We start from the raw sequence: 21,895 nt of genomic DNA on the forward strand, positions 1-21,895 counted from the left end.
CCTTTGATGTCTCTCTCCCTGCTGTTTATATCTGTCTGTAGATTGCTGGACATGTATGTAGCCAACATTTAAAGGGGCCACATTCCACACTTTTCACATGAACTCAGGACCGCATTAACATACAGGGCTGAAGCCCTGGGATCCCTGGCTGCAGGGGGCTCCCAATTCCCAGGGGAGGTCCAGTAACCCCCCATCCCACCCAGGGCCCCACGGTACCTTAATGTGGCCCTGCATAGACAGACTTACAGTCAAAAAAATTACTTTCACTATCTTCAGTTTAATCCTCGCATGTTCATATTATACTGTCCTTTTCAGCATATCGACCATTTTGAGGTCCATTCTGCATAAAGCGGTGGCCCGTTTCGCGGCCGACCGACCAGTTCTCCCGATGGCCGGTCCTCTCCTGATAGCCCGGTATGCCATATTACCAGTCCAGCCCTGGCTATAACCATTGAGCAATTGTTGTGCTTAACCTTTGCATAGTGACCAAGCTGGACACAGTAGTGATTCCCACCAGCATGTGTTTAGCATTCTAACATAACCTGTCCTAGCTAACATTTCACTAAAAGAGCTTCTTTAGTTATTTTGACTGTTTGAATTTGTTAAAACCATAAAACCATATATAAAACCATTTAAATGACCACAGGGCAATGCCTTAGCAACCACCCAGAGCACCCTGAAAACATATAGCTTCTACAAATTCATAATGGCCATCTGTAACCAAATAATATAAAAAGGCAAAGGAGCCATTGTCTCCCGAAAGCGGAGCAAAACTCGTTGTGCCAATGGGTAATATAGTGTAAAATAGATGGCTTTTTACTCTAAGACTTGATTGAGAGCTACAAACATGCACATAGCTGTCGCCATAGAAACAGGAAGTGACACAGGTAGAACATACTTCAAGCATGGATACATATCAGACCAATTTCTATTTAAAGCACATCAAAGTAGCAGTAAGGTTGGCAAGAGAAGAATGTCTTTATCCAAGAACAGAAGCAACATAAAGCACAGCGATTGCTAAAAGTTAGGGTAAGTGATGAGTAATGTGTATACTGTAGCTCAAAAGGTAGAGCATGGCACTAGCAATGGCAAGGTCATTGGTTCAATTCCAAGGGAACAAGCAAACTGACAAAATGCTGAAAGCATTTTAAGTCACTTTGGAAAAAAGCGTCTGCCAAATGCATAAATGTAAATATAGTGAACAATCCCCTAACTGCATGTATTAAACTTCAGTGCTTGACTTGTCCCACATCATTTATGCTACAGACATACATTTAAAAAAAAAAAAAAAAAATTAATTGTGAGGCTTGAGGAGAGGTGTGCTATTATTGATTGGACTTGCAATTTGTGCCTTGAGTAAGATAAAATTGTTTAAATAAAATACTGTTAAACTGCACCAAATAAAGTCATATTAATTACATCAAAAGGAGGGACCTGAGCCATATCTAGGTAGGAACCAGAAAATCATAGGGAATTGAAAGTGGCTTCTTTTGAGTAAGCAACCACCCTGAACACCCTAGCAACACATTAAAAACCACTCAGAACATCACAGCAACTGAATAGCAATTACCTGGCAACCACCCACACAACACCCAAGTGACTACATAGAAACGTTTAGTAAGTCTGCAACTTTAGTAACCACACAGCAACATGCTAAAAACTAGAGGTCAACCGATATATCGGTTTTGCCGATTAATCGGTACCGATAACAGATTTCTGGAACTATCAGTTATCTGCAAAGATCCACACTGATTTTCCCCATTGTGTCCAGTGCTGGAGTGGCTAGGAAGGGTCCGCTGACATCATGCATTATGAAAGCAGCCTCTAGATGCGAAATAAAAACTCACTTCACTGATGCTTTGTGGTGTTTGTTTTGACATGCGAGACAACATTCTGCATGGAGCAGAACACTTAAGATGCAAAAATACATGCAAGTCCTACCCAAATGTTTAAATGTCACAATTATTACCATCTATTTGCATTAGTTTATATCCAGCTGGTCATGTTTACAAATTAGTTAGCCAGCTTAAAGCTAGTGACATGAGAAAGCAAATAAAAATCTTGCAGCCATGAGAAATGTATAAACAAATCAGGAATGCACCCGATTTAAATAAAAAAAAATTATCCTCATTGTAATACGATGACTTCAGTTTGATCACATTTTTGCGCTAAAAAGATTTAACAGTTTAACAGAAAGCAGGTGCATCAATATGCTTTTAAAGTTATTTTAAATTAGACACATCATCTGAACAAAAATAGAGCTCCTGCAAAACACGCTAAATAAACAAAACCAAAGGGAAATGAAGTCTAGCGCGTACATAGAAAAATAAATGGATGGTTGCAAGAGCGTTTGGTGTGAACAGCCCCTTACTGTTGGTGGAGGTACTTGGCCATTGCCACAGAGTTTAGCCGAATACCACTGCTATCTGTGAATATTACTACCCTACATACAACTGTACTGAAAAAAAAACTATGTTAGTAAAAACTGTTATTATGAAGCTTGAGTCTGGAGTAGTATGAATCAGTGCAAGTGTAGCACTATGTGAACTGTCTATTGATGTGTCCCCCCCATTTTACTTTTGACTTTTTTCAACATTTGAGAATATGGACCAACTAAAATTTTATTTATTAATTTTATGCACATTATTTGAAAATGAAATGCTCTTTTTTTTTTTAAACAGCCAGTATAGGAATGTTCTATGCAATAATATAATGGTGCTGTATGGTTTATGTATTAATTGGGCCCTCTTGTGGACTAAGGAAACAATGTCAATTTAAAAATAAGCTGACTTCATAAGATTTTAATATTAATTCATATATATTAATATTTATCTATTTATTTCATTTAAAAAAAAGTACAAAACATTTTCATGGTTCAGTCAGTACTGTTTATTTTTGTAATAAAGTTCAGCACTATTATACTTTGAGTGTTATTTTTCATTTAGTATCAATTATCGGATGATTAAACAGTTATCGGTAAAATCCACTATCGGTGGACCACTACTAAAAACCTCTCGGAAATTGATAGCTACCCCATGGCAATGCCCTGGCAACTATCCTGAATACCTTAGCAAACACATAGCAACATGATGAAAACCATTTAGAACACCTAAGCAACCACCCACAAAGCAGCATGTTAAAAACTCTCAGAACACATTCAGCCCTCTACATTGCAAGTAAATCACTCGTATATACACACACAAGTAAATTTCATGCTATGCAACTCCGTTATTAGCCACAGGCTCGTAAATATTAACATTTCACTCACCAGTGATTGAGTTGTGTAGTGTCTAAGTTTTTTTAAATGTGTATGAAATTTCAGTGATAACAGCTTGTCATGAAATTGCATTTTAAATAAGGATACATCAATTAAATTGATAGAGGTGACATTTGTAAAAAGCTAATATGTGATTAAAATGATAAGGTGAAATCTAAAAATTTATAATATTGCATTAAGTTAGACATTATGATGCCCTTTTCTCAGTTTCTTTAATACCTTTTTTAGTTTTTAGTTGCATTACGCTTACATGTCGTCAAAAGTCATAGCAACATGCTAAAAACCACTCAGAACACCTAGCAACCACATAGCAACAGGCTAAAACCACTCAGAACACCTAGCAACTACATAGCAATGGGCTAAAAACCACTCAGAAGACTATTGCAATTGCAATGGCCAGGCAACCACTCAGAACACGTTAGCAACAGCATAGCAACAACTTGCCAACTACCCACAACACCCTGGCATTAACCTAGCAGGGTGACTTTTCCAAGCACCACTCACATTTTCTCAAGGAAAATGTAAATGTTTAGTAATTATACAATGAAATTGTATAAAATAATAATTTTACAATCAATCTATGGTATTATTATCCAAATGATCAGGCAGAGCATGTTTTAAACTGCACACAGTATGAACAAGTTATCTACTTGATGTAAGCTGTTTAACAAAACCTAGAGAGCAGTCTACCTGCACGGCATTTTCAGCTTCGTAGGCGAGATTGGATCGTTCAAATGTGACAACATTTTCAAAAACCAACTCCAAACAGCCACTAACTAACATGTATTTCTAAAATCTCACAGTTTGATTACACAACGCCTGTTTTTACTTCAGTTCAGAACTCCTGAGTAATGACTGGAGCAGTGTTTGTTTCTTATGATATAAAGGGTAAAAACACAGTGAGCTTTGAAGTCTGCGTGGCTTCCTCCTAGTCAGCAATGAGAAAGCAGGACTGATGCTTAACTTTTACAAAGCATGCAAGGATATGAACCCTCAGGCTAGAAGGATCGCAAGGGGTTTGGTCTCCATTTCAAAAAGAATTTTGCATTGCCTCTTAATATTTCTGAGGTGAAATAAGCTCTTCAACACATCTAGGATGGAGGGATGGTGAAGCTCGACCTCCATTTATTTCCGATGGTAGCGTAATCTGTATGAAGTTGTTTACGACAGTCACAAATATGTACATTTTGTCCTTCTATCCATTTTATAGCAGCTATTGGCTTTTACTGCAGGTGTAAGTGTTACTGAGTGTAGCATGTAGCAGTAAAGGCCGTTCAGAGCCCTCATGGGGGTATTATGAGAAAGAAGGTGATTATCGGGCCCCTAGAAGCCTCTGGGGACAAGGCCAGTTGATTAAAACTCTAAGCCCTTTGCAATAAATCTCAGCCGTCTTCTGGGACAATATTAATGAATGTGTGGAAACAGGTGGACACCAAATCACCCATTCTTTGCTGGTTTCCATTGTAAATTTCTCTGATGTTAAAGGAAATGCAGTCATCCAGTCTTTATAGAAGTCTAAATCTGCAAAGCAGCATAGTAGGAGGGAACATAAAGTTCAGTGCAGTTCACCCCGGAGAGTCCATTAAGGAGCCATCACACCGATGACATTTATTCAGTGACTTATGGACGAATATTCACTACCTTCTGTTTGTTAAGAACAGAGGTCCTGACCATTAAACTAACAGAGATGACAAATGTACATGCTTTAACTTCTTCAATGTAAAAAGTACTTAATCTTTTCTGTTATATATTTTCAGAGTAAAAATACATCTGTGGCATAGAATCAAGTGTGTGGAGTCAGGATAGGAACTTATTTGCACCTCACAATGCATTTGAATATAAGGCTTGACAAAGGTTCAGAGGTGAAGAGCTCTTAAAAGTGCTTCAAGCTACATTCATGCACTTTTAGATGTCTGGCTTTTTAGTTTAAATGTCAAAGAAAAAAGGCAAAACCTTTAAACCACCAAGAAGGAATGCTCTTAGTCAAAAGGCAAGTTGTACCACTGCAAATCGGCATCACTACATGAGATATGCATTTGTGGGTGAATATAACAAAGACATTCAATGGTGACTCGGATCACTGCATGGGGTCATATCACGCACATACTTTTAGTGCTATCTGGAAACGAACTCTCTGTAAAAGTGATAAACCTAGAAGTTAATTAAAGGTCCGGTTGATATATTATGCACAATAAGACCTACACATAGACAAATTTACTGGAAATTTACTGTGTATTCTTGCTTATACAGTACAGCCTTGGCCAAAAGTATTGGCCGTGACATAAATTTTGTGTTTTGCAAAGTTTGCTGCTTCAGGATTTGTAGATAATTTTTTTCACAGGTTTCTATGGTATACTGGAAAACAATGATAAGCATTTCATGAGTTTTAAAGGCTTTTATTGGCAAAAACATTCAATATATGCAAAGAGTCAATATTTACAGTGTTGGCCCTTGTTCTTCATTACCTCTGCAATTCGCCCTGGCATGCTGGATATCAGCTTCTGGGCCAAATCCTGACTGATGGCGATCCATTCTTGCCTTATTAGTGCTCGGATTTGATCACAATTTGTGGGCTTCTGCTTGACCAGGCCCGCCGACAGGGGGGGACAAACGGGTCTGTTGTCCCGGGCCCAGGGTAGGGGGGGGGCCCAGAACTGGGCCCTCATTAAATTATGGAATAATTGTTAAAAAATAAATAAAATAGGCATATTTGTGGAAAAAATATCTAATATTTGAGTTACATAAAAGCTTTTTATTTGTTTTCTTCCTAATTGTCCTTGAAATAGTGGTCAAGAACCCCGCCCACCCCCAAAACAAAAATGGTTTGGCCACTGATCAAAATTTGATGTTGTCATTTGATTTGAAGTTCAGTAGGCTAACGTTACGATCAAAATGTCCGGTCAGCACAAGTCTGGTGCTCAGAAAAGAAAAGAAAAGAGAAGAAGGGAAGAAGAAAATAGAGGCCTTCGAGATGTCCTAAACAAATATTTTAAAAAGGGTGGTGACGGAGAAGCTGGAACTAACGTTAGTAAAGTCAACGTAGAGCAAGGTAAGAAACAGCGCAGCCAACGTTTATTATAGTGTTGTCAAAGACCCGGTACTTCGGTACCAAGTCGGTACTAATTTTGTTTTAAACGTCACGCCACGGTACCAGGTTTTCTCAAACCCGGTACTTGATGCGCGTGCATGCCCGAGCGCGTGCAGTTGCGTCCTCTTCATAAAAGTGCTGAGACATTGGGACCGGCGGTGCTGCTGATGTGGTGGCTGTAAATCCACTTGTTGATAAGAAAGGAGGAAAGAGACACATATGGAAATATTTTGGATATTAGCTCATAATAGTGACGCGGCGCGCTCGTTTTTACAGGCGCGCAAGTTCATTGTTGCATAGCAACGACAGACGCCACGGGAGAGCACGCGCTTGTGGAAAGGAGAAAGCGGTGCGAACTGCGCTCTCCATGATGACGAGGAAGTATTAGCAAAGAATTCATTGATTTCTAGCCCTTGCATTAGCTTTACTACTAGATATATTTATGGAGATGAGAAATAAAAAGCCGACTGAAATGCGTCACTGTTGGCATCGGTGAACAGATAATGGGCCAGATCCGAGTCTATTTTTGCTGCGCTGCTCATGCTTAATTAAAAGTGAAAGCACACTTTTGATGGACAAAAAATAAATATGATTTCACACAAAAAGTGCCCAAAATGCACAGATTTTGCATGTCTAGTATGTTTTAACAAGAACTGCAGTAGGCTATGTCAGAAAAAAAAATGAAAACATTTATAGAAAATGTACCCATTTAAACGTGTTTTTATTATTCAGTTTGGGTAAAAGTATATGGTGTTTTATAAAAATAAAAAAAAATGGAAGTCTGCTGTAAAGTGGTTAGAACAACGGAATCGGCTAAAATCAGAATTGGCCTAGAAAATTGTAATTGGTGCATCTCTAGTATAAGAGCCTGACACAACACGTTATCTTTGACAGAAACAGTTGAGTTTGGTAGCTCCGTCAGAGAGGATGAGACAGAGAGGAGAGAGATCCAGCTGCAGTCAGGTGACAGAGAGAGTGATGCGGGAGGGGCCCGCTGCCCGGAGAAGAGGGACAGAGTCAGGCTACCAGTGAGAGAGAAGAGAGAGAGAGGGAGAGTCACAGTGATGCGGGAGGGGCCCGGTGAGGAAGAGCAGAGGAGGGGAGAGGAACAAGAGAGGAAGAGCAGAGGAGAGGAACAGGAGAGGAATAGCGGAGGAGGGGAACAGGAGAGGAAGAGCAGAGGAGGGGAACAGGAGAGGAAGGGCAGAGGAGGGGAACAGGAGAGGAAGAGGAGAGGAACAGGAGAGGAAGAGCAGAGGAGGGGAACAGGAGAGGAAGAGCAGAGGAGGGGAACAGGAGAGGAAGAGCAGAGGAGGGGAGAAGAACAAGAGAGGAAGAGCAGAGGAGGGGAACAGGAGAGGAAGAGCAGAGGAGGAGAACAGGAGAGGAAGAGCAGAGGAGGGGAGAAGAACAAGAGAGGAAGAGCAGAGGAGGGGAACAGGAGAGGAAGAGCAGAGGAGGGGAACAGGAGAGGAAGAGCAGAGGAGGGGAACAGGAGAGGAAGAGCAGAGGAGGGGAGAAGAACAAGAGAGGAAGAGGAGAGGAAGGGAACAGGAGAGGAAGAGCAGAGGAGGGGAACAGGAGAGGAAGAGGAGAGGAACAGGAGAGGAAGAGCAGAGGAGGGGAACAGGAGAGGAAGAGCAGAGGAGAGGAACAGGAGAGGAAGAGCAGAGGAGGGGAACAGGAGAGGAAGAGCAGAGGAGGGGAACAGGAGAGGAAGAGCAGAGGAGGGGAACAGGAGAGGAAGAGCGGAGGAGAGGAACAGGAGAGGAAGAGCGGAGGAGGGGAACAGGAGAGGAAGAGCAGAGGAGGGGAACAGGAGAGGAAGAGCAAGGGAAAAGGAGAGATCTGGGCATGGGGGGGCCCATCTAAGATTATCTTGTCCCGGGCTCAGGCAAGACTGTCAGCTGGCCTGGCTTGACCTCTCGCCTTTTGAGGCTTGACCACAGGTTCTCTATGGGATTAAGATCCGGGGATTTGCCTGGCCACAGATCCAAAATTTCAACGTAATGATCTCTGAGCCACTTCACTATCACTCTTGCCTTGTGACATGGTGCTCCATCATGCTGGCAGTATTTTTGTGCAGAATTGTGAGAGAGCCCACTCCCTTGGATGAAAAGCAACCCCACACATGGATGGTCCCAGGATGCTTCACGGTTGGCACGACACAGGACTCATGGTAGCGTTCACCTTTTCTTCTCCGGACTATCGATTTTCCAGATGTCCCAAACAGTTGGAAGGGGGCTTCATCAGAGAAAATATATTTTCGCCAGTCTTCTACTGTACAATACTTGTACTACCTACAGAATTTCAGTCTGACTTGATGTTTTTCTTTAAGAGAATTGGCGTCTTTGCTGCCCTTCTTGACACCAGCCCATTGTACAAAAGTCTTCGCCTCACTGTGCATGCAGATGCACTCACACCAACCTACTGCCAATATTGAGCAAGCTCTGCACTGGTGGTGACACGATTCTAAAGCTGACTCCTCAGGAGGAGACGGTCCTGGCACTTGCTGGACACTCTGGAATGTCCTGAATCCTTCTTCACTGCAGTTGAACCTCTCTCCAATATTCTTTGCAGAAATTTCCTTGCATGTGAGGCAATTTTGATGCAAAGCGATGATGGCTGCACGTCTTTCTTTACACGTAACCATTGCAAACAAGAATACAATAACTGGAAGCACCTCTTCCCTCTTTTATAGCAATCAGCCTGCTCTTATAATCCAATCAGAATGATAGAGTGATTTCACATGACCAGTAATCATTCACACTTTCGCAGCTGCTGCTGATATGATTAGTGAAATGATGTTAGCTGGTCATTTTGTGCCAGGGCCAAAAAACAGTGAAATTTGGGTTTTTGTAATAAAGTTAATTTTTTTGGCCAATGAAGCTTTTTGCTTCATTATTTAAAATGCATCTGATCACTCACAATACTCTAGAAACAATGTGAATCAACACCACAACAACCAAAGCAGAAAACTTTGCGAAACACAAAATTGATGTCACTGCCAATACTTTTGGCCATGGCTGTACACTTAAACAGTAAAACTTCTCATTGGGCACTCTTTTCAACACGTACACAGTTTAAACAAACTGAAATGAGAGGGTTTGTTTAAGGACATGTCAATGTACACCTGCGTCAGACATGCTTGTGTAGCGTCTCGGGTGCATTGCGTCATAAACATAAAATGTTTAGGTCACTGTGTCAAGTTAAATATAGTCTAATACTTAGCTTGTTTGCAGTCATGTGATTCTTATGACATGCTAAATTCAGATGGAGGGCAGGAAGTGAAAAGCACAATGGACGAGATGGAGGAAAGTCCATACTTTACTAGTTTAGACGATATTACGAGAGAAAGGAATAAACAGAAAATCACAACATATGTTGGACTTGATCCTTATGTTTTGAAAAGGAGCGATTTTTCAACTGAATATGTTGCCTGCCATCGAGGCAGTAGATATAAACAACTACCTTGTCCTCCAGACATCCTTCTACTCCAGAACACAAATGAAAGCATACAAAAGTATGGAGGCATACAACTTTTTTGTCCTGTGGATTAACTTAGCAACAAACATTAAACACTGCAGCGCCTCTCGATGATAGCGTAGCGGTTGTTTACGTGATTAGGTTAACCACTCTCAAAAGGTCGGCCGAAATGCCACTAAAGACATGGACCATCACAAAACAAGACGGAGAAGTCATTGCAGCTCATTGCAATTCCATGGCAGGGTAAGTTATTTACGTTCGCCTGTAAAGGCTTTGTAATTCGCTTTGCTCTCGTTATGTATTTTTGTTCTGTTACAGGGGTGCAAACTCAAACAAACAAAGAAAAAACAATTTCTTTAACTTTACAAAGTACGGAAACAGCTAACGTTACATAAACATAGCCACATAAGTTGTATTAACTTACCTTTGATGAAGTGCTCACTGCACACATGAGCATTATCTGACTCGGCTCCTCTAAACCGCAGACGCAGGTTGTCCAGCGTTTTTCAGTCAATTTCTTGCATTTTCCCCCTTATGAACAACAACATTTGATACACAATAAAAAGCTCCTTGTGGTTTCTCGGTTTGGTCGATCTGAGCAACCGTAACTATACAAAACATAGGCATTTTGAGTTTGTGATAGTGCTTGTGTGCTAATAATCCTATGTAGAAAATCACTTCCTGCCCTCCATCTGCATTTCGTGCCACAGCAACGCAGTGAAGTGACGTCATGTGCAAACAGGCATTGCGATTCATTGCGTTAATTTTTTAACGCGTTAAATCGACAGCCCTAATTATATATATATATATATATATAGTACTGTGTAAAAGTCATAGGCACATAAAATGTTTCACAAAAAGCATGTCTTAAGATGGTTATTTATATCTTTAGCTTTAGTGTGTCAATAGGAAATATAAATGTTAGACTCCCAAACATTCTTCTGCAAGTAGAAAAGATTAGAATAGAAGAACAGGAAGCCCTGCAACTGTCATGTCCCCCACTGAACATTGAGTCAGTCTGAGATTACATAAAGAGACAGAAGAAATTGAGAATAAATAGATAGAAGAACTGTGGTGAATTCTCCAAGAAGCTTGAAACATCCTATCTGCCAAGAACCAAGAAAAACTGTGTCCAGATGTATCTAGGAGAATTATGTCGGAATTAAAGGTAAAGATGATCACACCAAATATTGATTTAGCTCTTCTTCTGTTTACTGGACTTTGTATGACATTAAGTGATAAATTAAAACTATTTATGTCATTATTTTTGAGACATCCTCACTATGCAACATTTTTAAAACTTTTGTACAGTACTGTATGCATGTTTATATATATATAAATAGAGAGAGAGAGAGAGAGCGAGAGAGAGAGAGAGAGAGAGATTTTGCCAATAACTGATAGTTCGAAAAACAACTATTGGCAATGTTTAATTGGAAAACCGATATATCCGTCTACCTCTACATGTAATGCCATAAAAATACAATAATACTTCCATTTACTGTTGTTTAAAAATATATTTGGAAGTTTTCCACCACTACAGTAAGCTAATCAACATAAAATTGCAGCTAAACCTTCTGTGCAAATAAGATGTTGAAAATTGTGAAACAAGGGAGCATTCAGTTTTCACATGCAATTGTTATATTTACACCATAAAAAGCCTCATTAGATGTTCTGCAAAGCCATTTTTACACTGAGACCCAAAGTTAATGTTTGTCAAATTTGTTTTATGGTTCGAGTGTTCTGCTATTGAGGAGGATGAGTCACTGAACTGTGTCTGTGTTTGCATCCGTGAAAATGTACTCTTCGTCCTTCAGCACTGACACAATGATTTTATAACTAGGGTCATGTTGAAAATGTGAAAAGAAAATCCTTGAAAATGTCTTTTTGACTGATGCATTTGACACATTTGCACATGGGGATATAAAAGGAGTTTACACTTAAAAACACACAAACAACATGCATGAACACAAATATAGATCTAAAATATTAGGATTTAGTGGAGAGTCGAGATACAGAGAAAGAGCGAGAGAGAGGTTGTATTAATTGAATGTTATTATGGGGAAGAGGTCCGTGCACTCTACAGAGAAAATCCCATTAGTAGCCAGCGAGATTTAATCACCACATATGAAATTATTAAAACCCTCAGTGAATCGCTCCATTCCACCCTGTTACGGGTGAGTCCCGCCATTATGAGTGGACCGTGGGGAAATCCTGCGGCCCACATGTGCATACGCACACAAAAACATGCACCTTACATTGCAGAGGGTAGAATAATTAAAAATCACATACAACACACAACACGAGCGTGCTGTCTGCCCTGGCGAGAGTTGCTATAGAAACCCACATTGCACATTAGCGAGAGATAGTGACGTAAACAGTGGCAATCTTTGTTACTCATCAGTGGACATTAATGTGTTCAAGCAATCGGTCCAGATAAAATGAGAATCTACTATACATAACAACATGTAGTGCCTACTTTGTGTTTAAATACAAACTTAAATGTATGGTTATTTTTATTATTATATTAATGTTATTATGTGAAAAAATGCAACTGAAACATGTCCAATAATTGTGTATGCAAACAGACAGATAGAGAGCAGAGATGTGTTTGATGAGTATAGCAGCCAGTGTCAACGGGACAGCCAGAAATCATCTGAAAGTGTTTGAAATTGGAGGACAAATGAGCATAGCAGCTTCATCATTCTATAACAGTTTCACTGCTTTAACACTTGTCAAAAACAGCAGCCTCCGATACGCTGGGTTACTCCCCAAACTGAAGTCAATAAAACCTGCTCAACAAACTCTACCGCATAAAACACTCTTACAATGGCATCATCTCAGTGGCGGAGCTAGGGGTGGCAGGGGTTGGCCGTGGCCACCATGGACCGAAGCCTGGCCACCCCACCTGCAGTTGCTGTTTTAATCATTCATTTGGTCAATTTTGCTTTAACCACGATGAGTGGCTCCATAAATGATGAACAATCCGTTCTCTGTCGACACTAAAACTATCATTCAGAAAAAATCTATGACCGTCAATGACAAAAACATACAGTTGACAGTTTACAAACTGTAGTGGAGTGAAAAACAGAATTGTAATCCATTTTGCTTAATCGCACATGAATGTTCACTAAAAGAGTGAATGTTCACTTCTACGACATTGTGCCACGGGCAAAACACACACACATGCGCACAAGCACACACTCGTTCACTCACCGCAGGTCAGAAACGGGCCTGTGATTAGTCTATAATTGCTTTTTTCGCATCTGCAAATTTGCAACATTTTAAGCAAGGGCATATTTGAAGGAGAGGTCATGATTGTTTGAGCGAGAGCGACAGAGAGAGAGAGAGAGAGAGAGAGAGAGAGAGAGAGAGAGAGAGAGAGAGAGAGAGAGAGACCAATTCATGTTTATGGCACTGAGAGAGAGCGATGCTGAAAAAAATTTTATAAAATTACATCAAGCTATAGATTATCACACTTAAACTGCAATCCATACAACTTCATCACACAGGAAGTTGACAATTTGCTTCCAAATGTTCATATACTCTGACATCAACAGGTCACACCAACCGATGATGTAGGACAATGGCGGTAAGGTGTTTAGTAGCCGGTAAGATGTTTTCCTGAAAGTTCACCCTGGCGAGCTGTTACGAACCACCGAAACTAACTCAAAACACCTTCGTTTTGGCCAGATTTTGTTCTAAATGACGTCACACCCATTCTGTCTTTGATTTCATAGGAAGTGTGCAGTGGACTTAACTCAACTAATGGTGTGAGTTTGGGGTGGGGCTATCTGTTTGCCCAACCAATGAGACAGGGGATTTTACTGGACTCTGTTTGAAAACAGTGATTATTTTTGCAATTTCATTTGGTGACGCTTGTGGCCAAGAAATTACATACTTGCAATTTCAAAAGTATGATACTATACACTGGGGCCTGGGTAACTCAGTGAGTATTGACGCCGACTACCACCCCTGGAGTCACAAGTTCGAATTCAGTGTGTGCTGGGTGACTCCAGCCAGGTCTCCTAAGCAAACAAATTGGATCCATTGCTAAAGAGGGTAGAGTCACATGGGGTGACCTCCTCATGGTCGTGATTAGTGGTTCTCGCTCTCAATGGGGCGTGTGGTAAGTTGTGCATGGATCGCAGAGAGTAGCATGAGTCTCCAAATGCTGTGAGTCTCCGTGGTGTCATGCACAACAAGTCACGTGATAAGATGCGCAGATTGACGGTCTCAGAAGTGGAGGCTACTGAGTCTTGTCCTCCCCCACCTGAGGTGAGTAAATGCACCACCATGAGGACCTAGTAAGTAGTGGGAATTGGGCATTCCAAAATGGGAGAAAAGGGTATATATACACTCACCTAAAGGATTATTAGGAACACCTGTTCAATTTCTCATTAATGCAATTATCTAATCAACCAATCACATGGCAGTTGCTTCAATGCATTTTGGGGTGTGGTCCTGGTCAAGACAATCTCTTGAACTCCAAACTGAATGTCAGAATGGGAAAGAAAGGTGATTTAAGCAATTTAGAGCGTGGCATGGTTGTTGGTGCCAGACGGGCCGGTCTGAGTATTTCACAATCTGCTCAGTTACTGGGATTTTCACGCACAACCATTTCTAGGGTTTACAAAGAATGGTGTGAAAAGGAAAAACATCCAGTATGCGGCAGTCCTGTGGGCGAAAATGCCTTATTGATGCTAGAGGTCAGAGGAGAATGGGCCGACTGATTCAAGCTGATAGAAGAGCAACTTTGCCTGAAATAACCACTCGTTACAACCGAGGTATGCAGCAAAGCATTTGTGAAGCCACAACACGCACAACCTTGAGGCGGATGGGCTACAACAGCAGAAGACCCCACCGGGTACCACTCATCTCCACTACAAATAGGAAAAAGAGGCTACAATTTGCAAGAGCTCACCAAAATTGGACAGTTGAAGACTGGAAAAATGTTGCCTGGTCTGATGAGTCTCGATTTCTGTTGATACATTCAGATGGTAGAGTCAGAATTTGGCGTAAACAGAATGAGAACATGGATCCATCATGCCTTGTTACCACTGTGCAGGCTGGTGGTGGTGGTGGTGTAATGGTGTGGGGGATGTTTTCTTGGCACACTTTAGGCCCCTTAGTGCTAATTGGGCATCGTTTAAATGCCACGGCCTACCTGAGCATTGTTTCTGACCATGTTCATCCGTTTATGGCCACCCTGTACCCATCCTCTGATGGCTACTTCCAGCAGGATAATGCACCATGTCACAAAGCTCGAATCATTTCAAATTGGTTTCTTGAACATGACAATGAGTTCACTGTACTAAAATGGCCCCCACAGTCACCAGATCTCAACCCAATAGAGCACCTTTGGGATGTGGTGGAACGGGAGCTTCGTGCCCTGGATGTGCATCCCACGAATCTCCATCAACTGCAAGATGCTATCCTATCAATATGGGCCAACATTTCTAAAGAATGCTTTCAGCACCTTGTTGAATCAATGCCACGTAGAATTAAGGCAGTTCTGAAGGCGAAAGGGGTCAAACACAGTATTAGTATGGTGTTCCTAATAATCCTTTAGGTGAGTGTATATATATATATATATATATATATATATATATATTTTTTTTTTTTTTTTTTTTTTTTGTTTTAAAGATACCAAACATTAATAATACGAAATGTAAAAAAACAAACAATTAAACAATCGGCTCAGGGTCTTGATGCTGATTAGGGCTGCCCCAACCAAAGATTTTCCTATTTGACTAGTAGGAGTTAATTTAAGCCATTAATCGACTAGTCTGATGCCTCTGATGATGTGAAGACGATATTTGACTCGTTTTCCCATTTATTAAATTATTATTAGGTTATTATTATCAAATTAATATTACAAATAATTTGGCCCATGGCACACTGACACATGCTTGAAGAAACACACTTTATTATATTATTAAGAACTGATGACAGTAAAGCCATCTATGTGAAATGAAATATAAAATGTACATTAATTTTCAATTAAAAGCAAGCTTTAAAGCAAGAATATTCATCGATCCCTCAGCCCAGGGGTTGCTGATGTAATTAGATATTGCAATATATATATATATATCTATATATATATATATATATCTATATATATATATATATATATATATATATATATATATATATATATATATATATCAGGAAGGAGGAACAAAACAAATTAATTCACACAAATTATGTATTTTCCCCGATAACGAAATACCCGCCAGGTAGAGAATGCACAGATGAAGTAGGTTCATTGCCAGAGAGATGTTGCCCTTCACAACTGTTGTAAAGTCATCTTTCAAAAAGTTGAACAACACACATTTTAATTGCACTTGTTTATTTTTCCAGTTTCATTTCAATTTTTAGTTAAAATAAGTAATGCAATCAATAAATAACCAACCTTTAACACCTGAGAAGCAATTGATAGGTGCGTAGGACACAAGCTTCAGCAAAGTCAATGAAACTGAAAAAATCCCGAATACTGTCCCGGCTTGCAAAAAATTATCGAATTTTATTAAACAACGATTCGGTCACTCGACCTTCACCAGGCATTTACAAACAGAGTGCAACTCTAAATTTAAAATATGTCATATAAGTTTGTAATCAAAGTGTCTTGATTTATTAAGTAGGATTAACCCTTACCCTGCTTAAAGAAAATTACCCCATAGTACCACCTAGAATCCAACCAAGACTCCTCTCATCGACTAAACTTTGGTCAACTATCAGGGTAATGCTAACACTTTGTTTCAATACTTTGGAGCCTCAGAACATTCCAGGTTCAATACAATTTAAGATCAATAGACAGCATATGTTGCATAATGTTGATTGATTACAACAAAACATCATTTCGACTCGACTCTCCTTTTCTTTAAAAAAAAAAAAAGCAAAACTGGAGGTATTTACAATGGAAGTTAACGGGACAATTTTTGGAAGGTTTTAAAGCAGAAATGTAAAGCTTATCATTTTATTAAAGCACACATTAATTCTTCTGTTAAAACTCATGTATTATTTGAGCTGTTAAGATGTTTAAATCATCATTTTTACAGTTGTTTAGGTTTTGTTGATATTACATCGTCATGGGAATGAAGTAGTAAAATTGGCTATAACTTTACACAGAAAAGGTTAGTAAGTGATTTTATAACACTACCACATTACACATTACCATTAATGGCTATAAAACAGTCACTTCACTTTAACACTCACTTTAACACAGTCAGTGTATTAACATTTACAGATTGGCCCCAATATTTGCTTTTGTTTTAAAGAAAAGGATGGGACGATTCGAAATTAATTTTGGTGGTAATCAATATTATGACACAAATGCTGTTAATTCAGCTTAACTTGTACTGAACCCGGAATATTAATTTAAGTAGTGGTAAAAATCTCCTAGATGTCCATTTTGCATCTTCAAGCCTTTTGCTGGCTGAGGCCCAGCATAATGACTCTTATAATGAATAAACGACAACGGTAACAAGGTTAACTTGTTAGAATCTGAAAGAATTCTAAAAGGACTTGACTGTATAAAAGATGGTGTGACATTGATTCAAATGGTGACCGTATTTCGGCATGTCAAACTGTAAAACTCAGGCACGACTCACTAAATAGATGTACAGTATTTAACAGGAGTTAAGTGAACATATCACCATGACATGAAAACCTACAGTATATTGGGTTTAGATGTATACCAATGCTTTCGCAACAACAACCGAAATGATAACTATTCAACTACTCAAGCGTTGAATTAAATAAAGCACCAGATAACCACCATCTCAATCGTTTTTTAACCCAGACAACAGAACTCCTTAGCAACGAGAAACGAGACAGATTGACTCCATCCACAAGCCCACATATAGTCACTTCACAAAGCCAAAGAAGGCTTGTACACTTTTTTCCACTCCGACTTTTACTTTTTCTTTCAAGTTCGTCACCGGCACACGTGGTCACTAGTCCACGTGAAAGTGTGTGTGAGCCAGAGACTTACCAAGTAGGATTACACACATGCTCGCAGCACATGTGTGTGTGTGTGTGTGTGTGTGTGTGTGTGTGTGTGTGTGTGTGTGTGTTTGTCAGATCCTAATCACATAATGAATATGGCACTGCACAGGACAGACAGATCAGTGCAGGCCTTGCACTTTACATTTAAAAATAACAGCTCTATCAGATGCACACAACACAACAACGCTCAAATCAGGATGCTAATAGTGTTGTGGCTAACAATCACGGTCAACTTTTCTGCCAATGTATTGTTGTTGCTTTATAATGTTAAGCTTAAACACAGATTACAACTTTTGGATGAAAACGCAACGCAACTTCCCTAACCGATATTCTTGTCTTGTTTGCCAGTAAAAATATCTAAAACAAAATGCAATTCTCCCAGCTTAATATGCAGAGACATGTTATAACAACCGTGTCATTATTTTTGCCATTCTGCGTGGTGATGCTAATGGCACAGAAATTACACTTCAACTTTACAACAACAAAAAAATTGTGTAAGATATTTACAGTATTTCTTTTTTCTTGTTTTATGCATCTCACAACATTTAGTAATGTTTATTCTTATAACAGGAAAAGAACAACTTGTTCTCATGAAACCACATTGTAATACATTAGGGATGCACCGATACCACTTTTTTGGAAAACGAGTACGAGTACGAGTACTTGCATTTCAGTACTCGCCGATACCGATACCGAGTACTTAATAAAAAAAACATGATTTAAATTTACAGGTAACAGCAACTCAAGTATTTTTTTCAGTTTGTTGTAAACTCTGCCGCTTTGGACAACACCGTGGTATCGGTCCCCGGTATCGGGGGACTTTTAACCAGTACGAGTACTTTAGAAAATGTGGTATCGAGGCCGATACCAGATACCGGTATCGGTGCATCCCTATAATACATTGTAATATTTGCTAAATGATTTTGCGTGGCTTGTTGCACATACCGTGGCAGTTTCCTGGTGAAATGAACACTAGAGGCGCTACAACAACAAGTTTTACTTTCAAATAAATCACGAGTAAAACGGCAGATTATGAGTTCATAAACACTTACTTTTCACCCTGTTTCTCACACAATGCTATCTTATGGTATATAAACACTATTACTATAGCGCATGACTTGTGATTTCAACATTTGATCGAGTGAGATCAAATTTGAGATAGCTCAACCGAGAGAGTTGCACTTGCAATGTAAAGGATCTGGGTAAGAGTCCTGAAGATCATGATAGTCTTGACTTGAAAGTGTCATTGAAGCACTACAAAATGGCATGATTGCTGCAGTGATTGCCTTTTTTTATCTCAAAATGTTTATTTATTTATTTTTACTTAATTGTTTTTTTTTTTTGTCATTTGCTTTTTCTGACACTATCCATTTTTAAATCTCATTTTCTCCCAATTTGGAATTCCCAATTCCCACTACTTAGTAGGTTCTCGTGGTGGCGTGGTTACTCACCTCAATCCCGGGGGCGGAGGACAAGTCTCAGTTGCCTCCATTTCTAAAACAATCAATCCACGTATTTTACCACGCATCTCGTTGTGCGTGACACCACGGAGACTCACAGAATGTGGAGACTCATGCTACGCTCTGCGATCCACGCACAACTTACCACACGCCCCATTGAGAGCGAAAACCACTAATCGTGACCACAATGAGGTTACCTCATGTAACTCTACCCTCCCTAGCAACTGGGCCAATTTGGTTGCTTAGGAGACCTGTCTGGAGTCACTCAGTACACCCTGGAATTGAACTAGCGAACTTAGCATAAGCTAAACAATCTAACCATTTTTGTGAGATTTATTTCAACATGGAAGAGGTATTTGTCAATGGGGTAAAGAACATTCATATATTCTCTTATAAACGAGTCTTATGACAGAATAATATAATATGTGAGAATGTGTAGTCTTTAATTGCTTCCCAAGTAAAAATCTTGTTTCAAGAATGCTTATATATATTTACAGGATAATCCTGATTTAAAAAAGATGTTTGCAGTGAATGCAGTATGCCGTGAACTGTGAAGCTTTTGCTGTTGAATATCCACACAAGACAAAGGGCATAATGGCTTCTGTCAGTCACATTAAGTGTGTTACAAATGTGACGGTCATGCTGAGCTGATTAGGCAAACAGGTGGTATAACACACATCAATGCAAAGCCTTGGTCGACATCATACTGTGTGATTTACGAGGAACAAACTGTATCAAAATGTGCAAATTAATTGAAAGAACAAATTGGCAACATACAGGTATTTGGATACATTTTAAAGGTCTGAATGTCATGGCATTAAAAAAATATCAAACCAAGTTGCATCTGCAAACAAATGATGCAAGAGTGCTTCTCAGAATGAACTTCACTTTTCTGAGGCATTTGCATGATAACAGAGTCAAGGTGACTTTTGGTGGATTTAAATCAGTTTCCTTCAAGCTCACTTAGGTGTCCTAGTAACAACAGGTATAGTTCAGAACATTACTGTGAACATGTTCCACTAACTTTTGACAACCAGAAAAGTGTCCAAATTAGGGCAGTCATGATTATGACATTTGGCTGACGATTAATTGTCACACAGATAATTGCGATTATGATTATTAATTGTCTTATTAACACTTTGCTATTAAACTTACTTTATCTTTCTATAAAATATTACACAAATGTCCAAAAGTCTGAAAAGTCACAAAAACTATTTTATGACGTAAAATGAATACGAAATATTTAAGATTCTGCACTATTTCACTAATCAAACGTAAGCAAATTTGTGACTGATCGTGTTAATTCGTTTGTCCAGCCGGTCAGATTTCCATGCTCCCATTGAAGCACACAAGATGCTCTTTGAAATATTTTCAAATCATGCTGGGATAACATGCATTTATATGTATACAATATATTTATCAATATCTCCATACAAAAACCAAAGTATGGCTAGATTTTTGTTCTATGCATTAAAATAATACATCGGTGTATCATTGTGGCAACATGGTTATAAAAGCTAAAGGAGATACACATGGAGATTCCCTGTCTTTTGCTATTCCAGGAAAAGTTCAAGATATTGTGCAAGTTGTTATATGTATGTCTGCATCAATGCATCATGCAAAACTCAAGTTCACAAGCATGCATTCAGATCTTCAGTGCTGCAACACACCCGAGCAGAAGGCTGCAGCTAGACAAACTGTTCCAATGTTTCAGAACACAGCATGAGAAACTAATCAATGACAGATACATGATCCACCTGCATGAGGCAGCAGCACAACACTATATGCACATCAATATATAACCGATACCCAATATATGCCAACTTGAGAGTGTCACTTATGTGCAGATTCCAATGCAATGCATAAAGCAATTTAATGAAAAAAAAAAAAGAAGAAGAAAGGAAAAAAAAAAAAAAGCACCAACCTGTCTGTCCCTTCCCAAGGGTCTTTTCTAAGCGGTATGGTCCCACGTAATTGGCATGAGGGGTAGTGTTGTTTTCCTTCCCCGACAATGACATTTTCCCCGTCTAAACACACTTCACGCGGCGTTGCGGGATTTGGGATACAGCAATCCTCTTATAGTAGCACGGCAGGATGGCTCGCGCTTTAACTCCTGTCTCTTGTCTCTTCCTCCTGCCCGTTTTAGACCGACAGTCTGTGGTTGAAGTGAGGGGAAAGGGTCTTTAAATGTGTCCTTTCCTTTCCTTTGCACTGGCTGAACCGGGCGGCTTAAGATCCGACTGGCATTGCGAGGACCTGCACGGCTGTCTGTGGAGTCAGTGGCCGTGTTCTAATACATCCAGCGCTACTACGGAGAAGGCTTCCTTATTAATATTCATGATATAGGCGTTCTACATTGGACGATTAACAACAACGTCAGCGTGTTCAAACGAATATTAACAAACCCATTTTGAGAATAAGTGGAAATTTTAATTTATTGAAAAAATGTATTAAGAAATAAAGGACTTATACATAATAAATAAATACATTATCTACTTAGGCAATGTATTTTAATTTCCCATAATGTTGTCCTAAACTGATAAATTGTTATCCTGTTAGTTTACTAATTTATTCATT

At 39.5% G+C, this 21,895-nt stretch overlaps 1 protein-coding gene across 3 annotated transcripts in view; it reads right to left on the minus strand.

Moving 5' to 3' along the window:
• The window catches only part of LOC127640301 (serine/threonine-protein kinase BRSK2-like), a 292,226-nt gene extending 270,635 nt beyond the window's left edge, over window positions 1–21,591 (minus strand). For all 3 annotated transcript variants that reach the window (XM_052122748.1, XM_052122747.1, XM_052122746.1), the window contains exon 1: window positions 21,243–21,591. In XM_052122748.1, the coding sequence (XP_051978708.1) occupies window positions 21,243–21,336 (94 nt within the window). In that variant the 5' untranslated portion in view covers window positions 21,337–21,591. The remainder of the gene's footprint in view (window positions 1–21,242) is intronic.
• Between the last annotated feature and the right edge of the window lie 304 nt (window positions 21,592–21,895).

This window comes from Xyrauchen texanus, chromosome 49 (assembly GCF_025860055.1).
Source record: "Xyrauchen texanus isolate HMW12.3.18 chromosome 49, RBS_HiC_50CHRs, whole genome shotgun sequence".
Taxonomy (NCBI): domain Eukaryota; kingdom Metazoa; phylum Chordata; class Actinopteri; order Cypriniformes; family Catostomidae; genus Xyrauchen; species Xyrauchen texanus.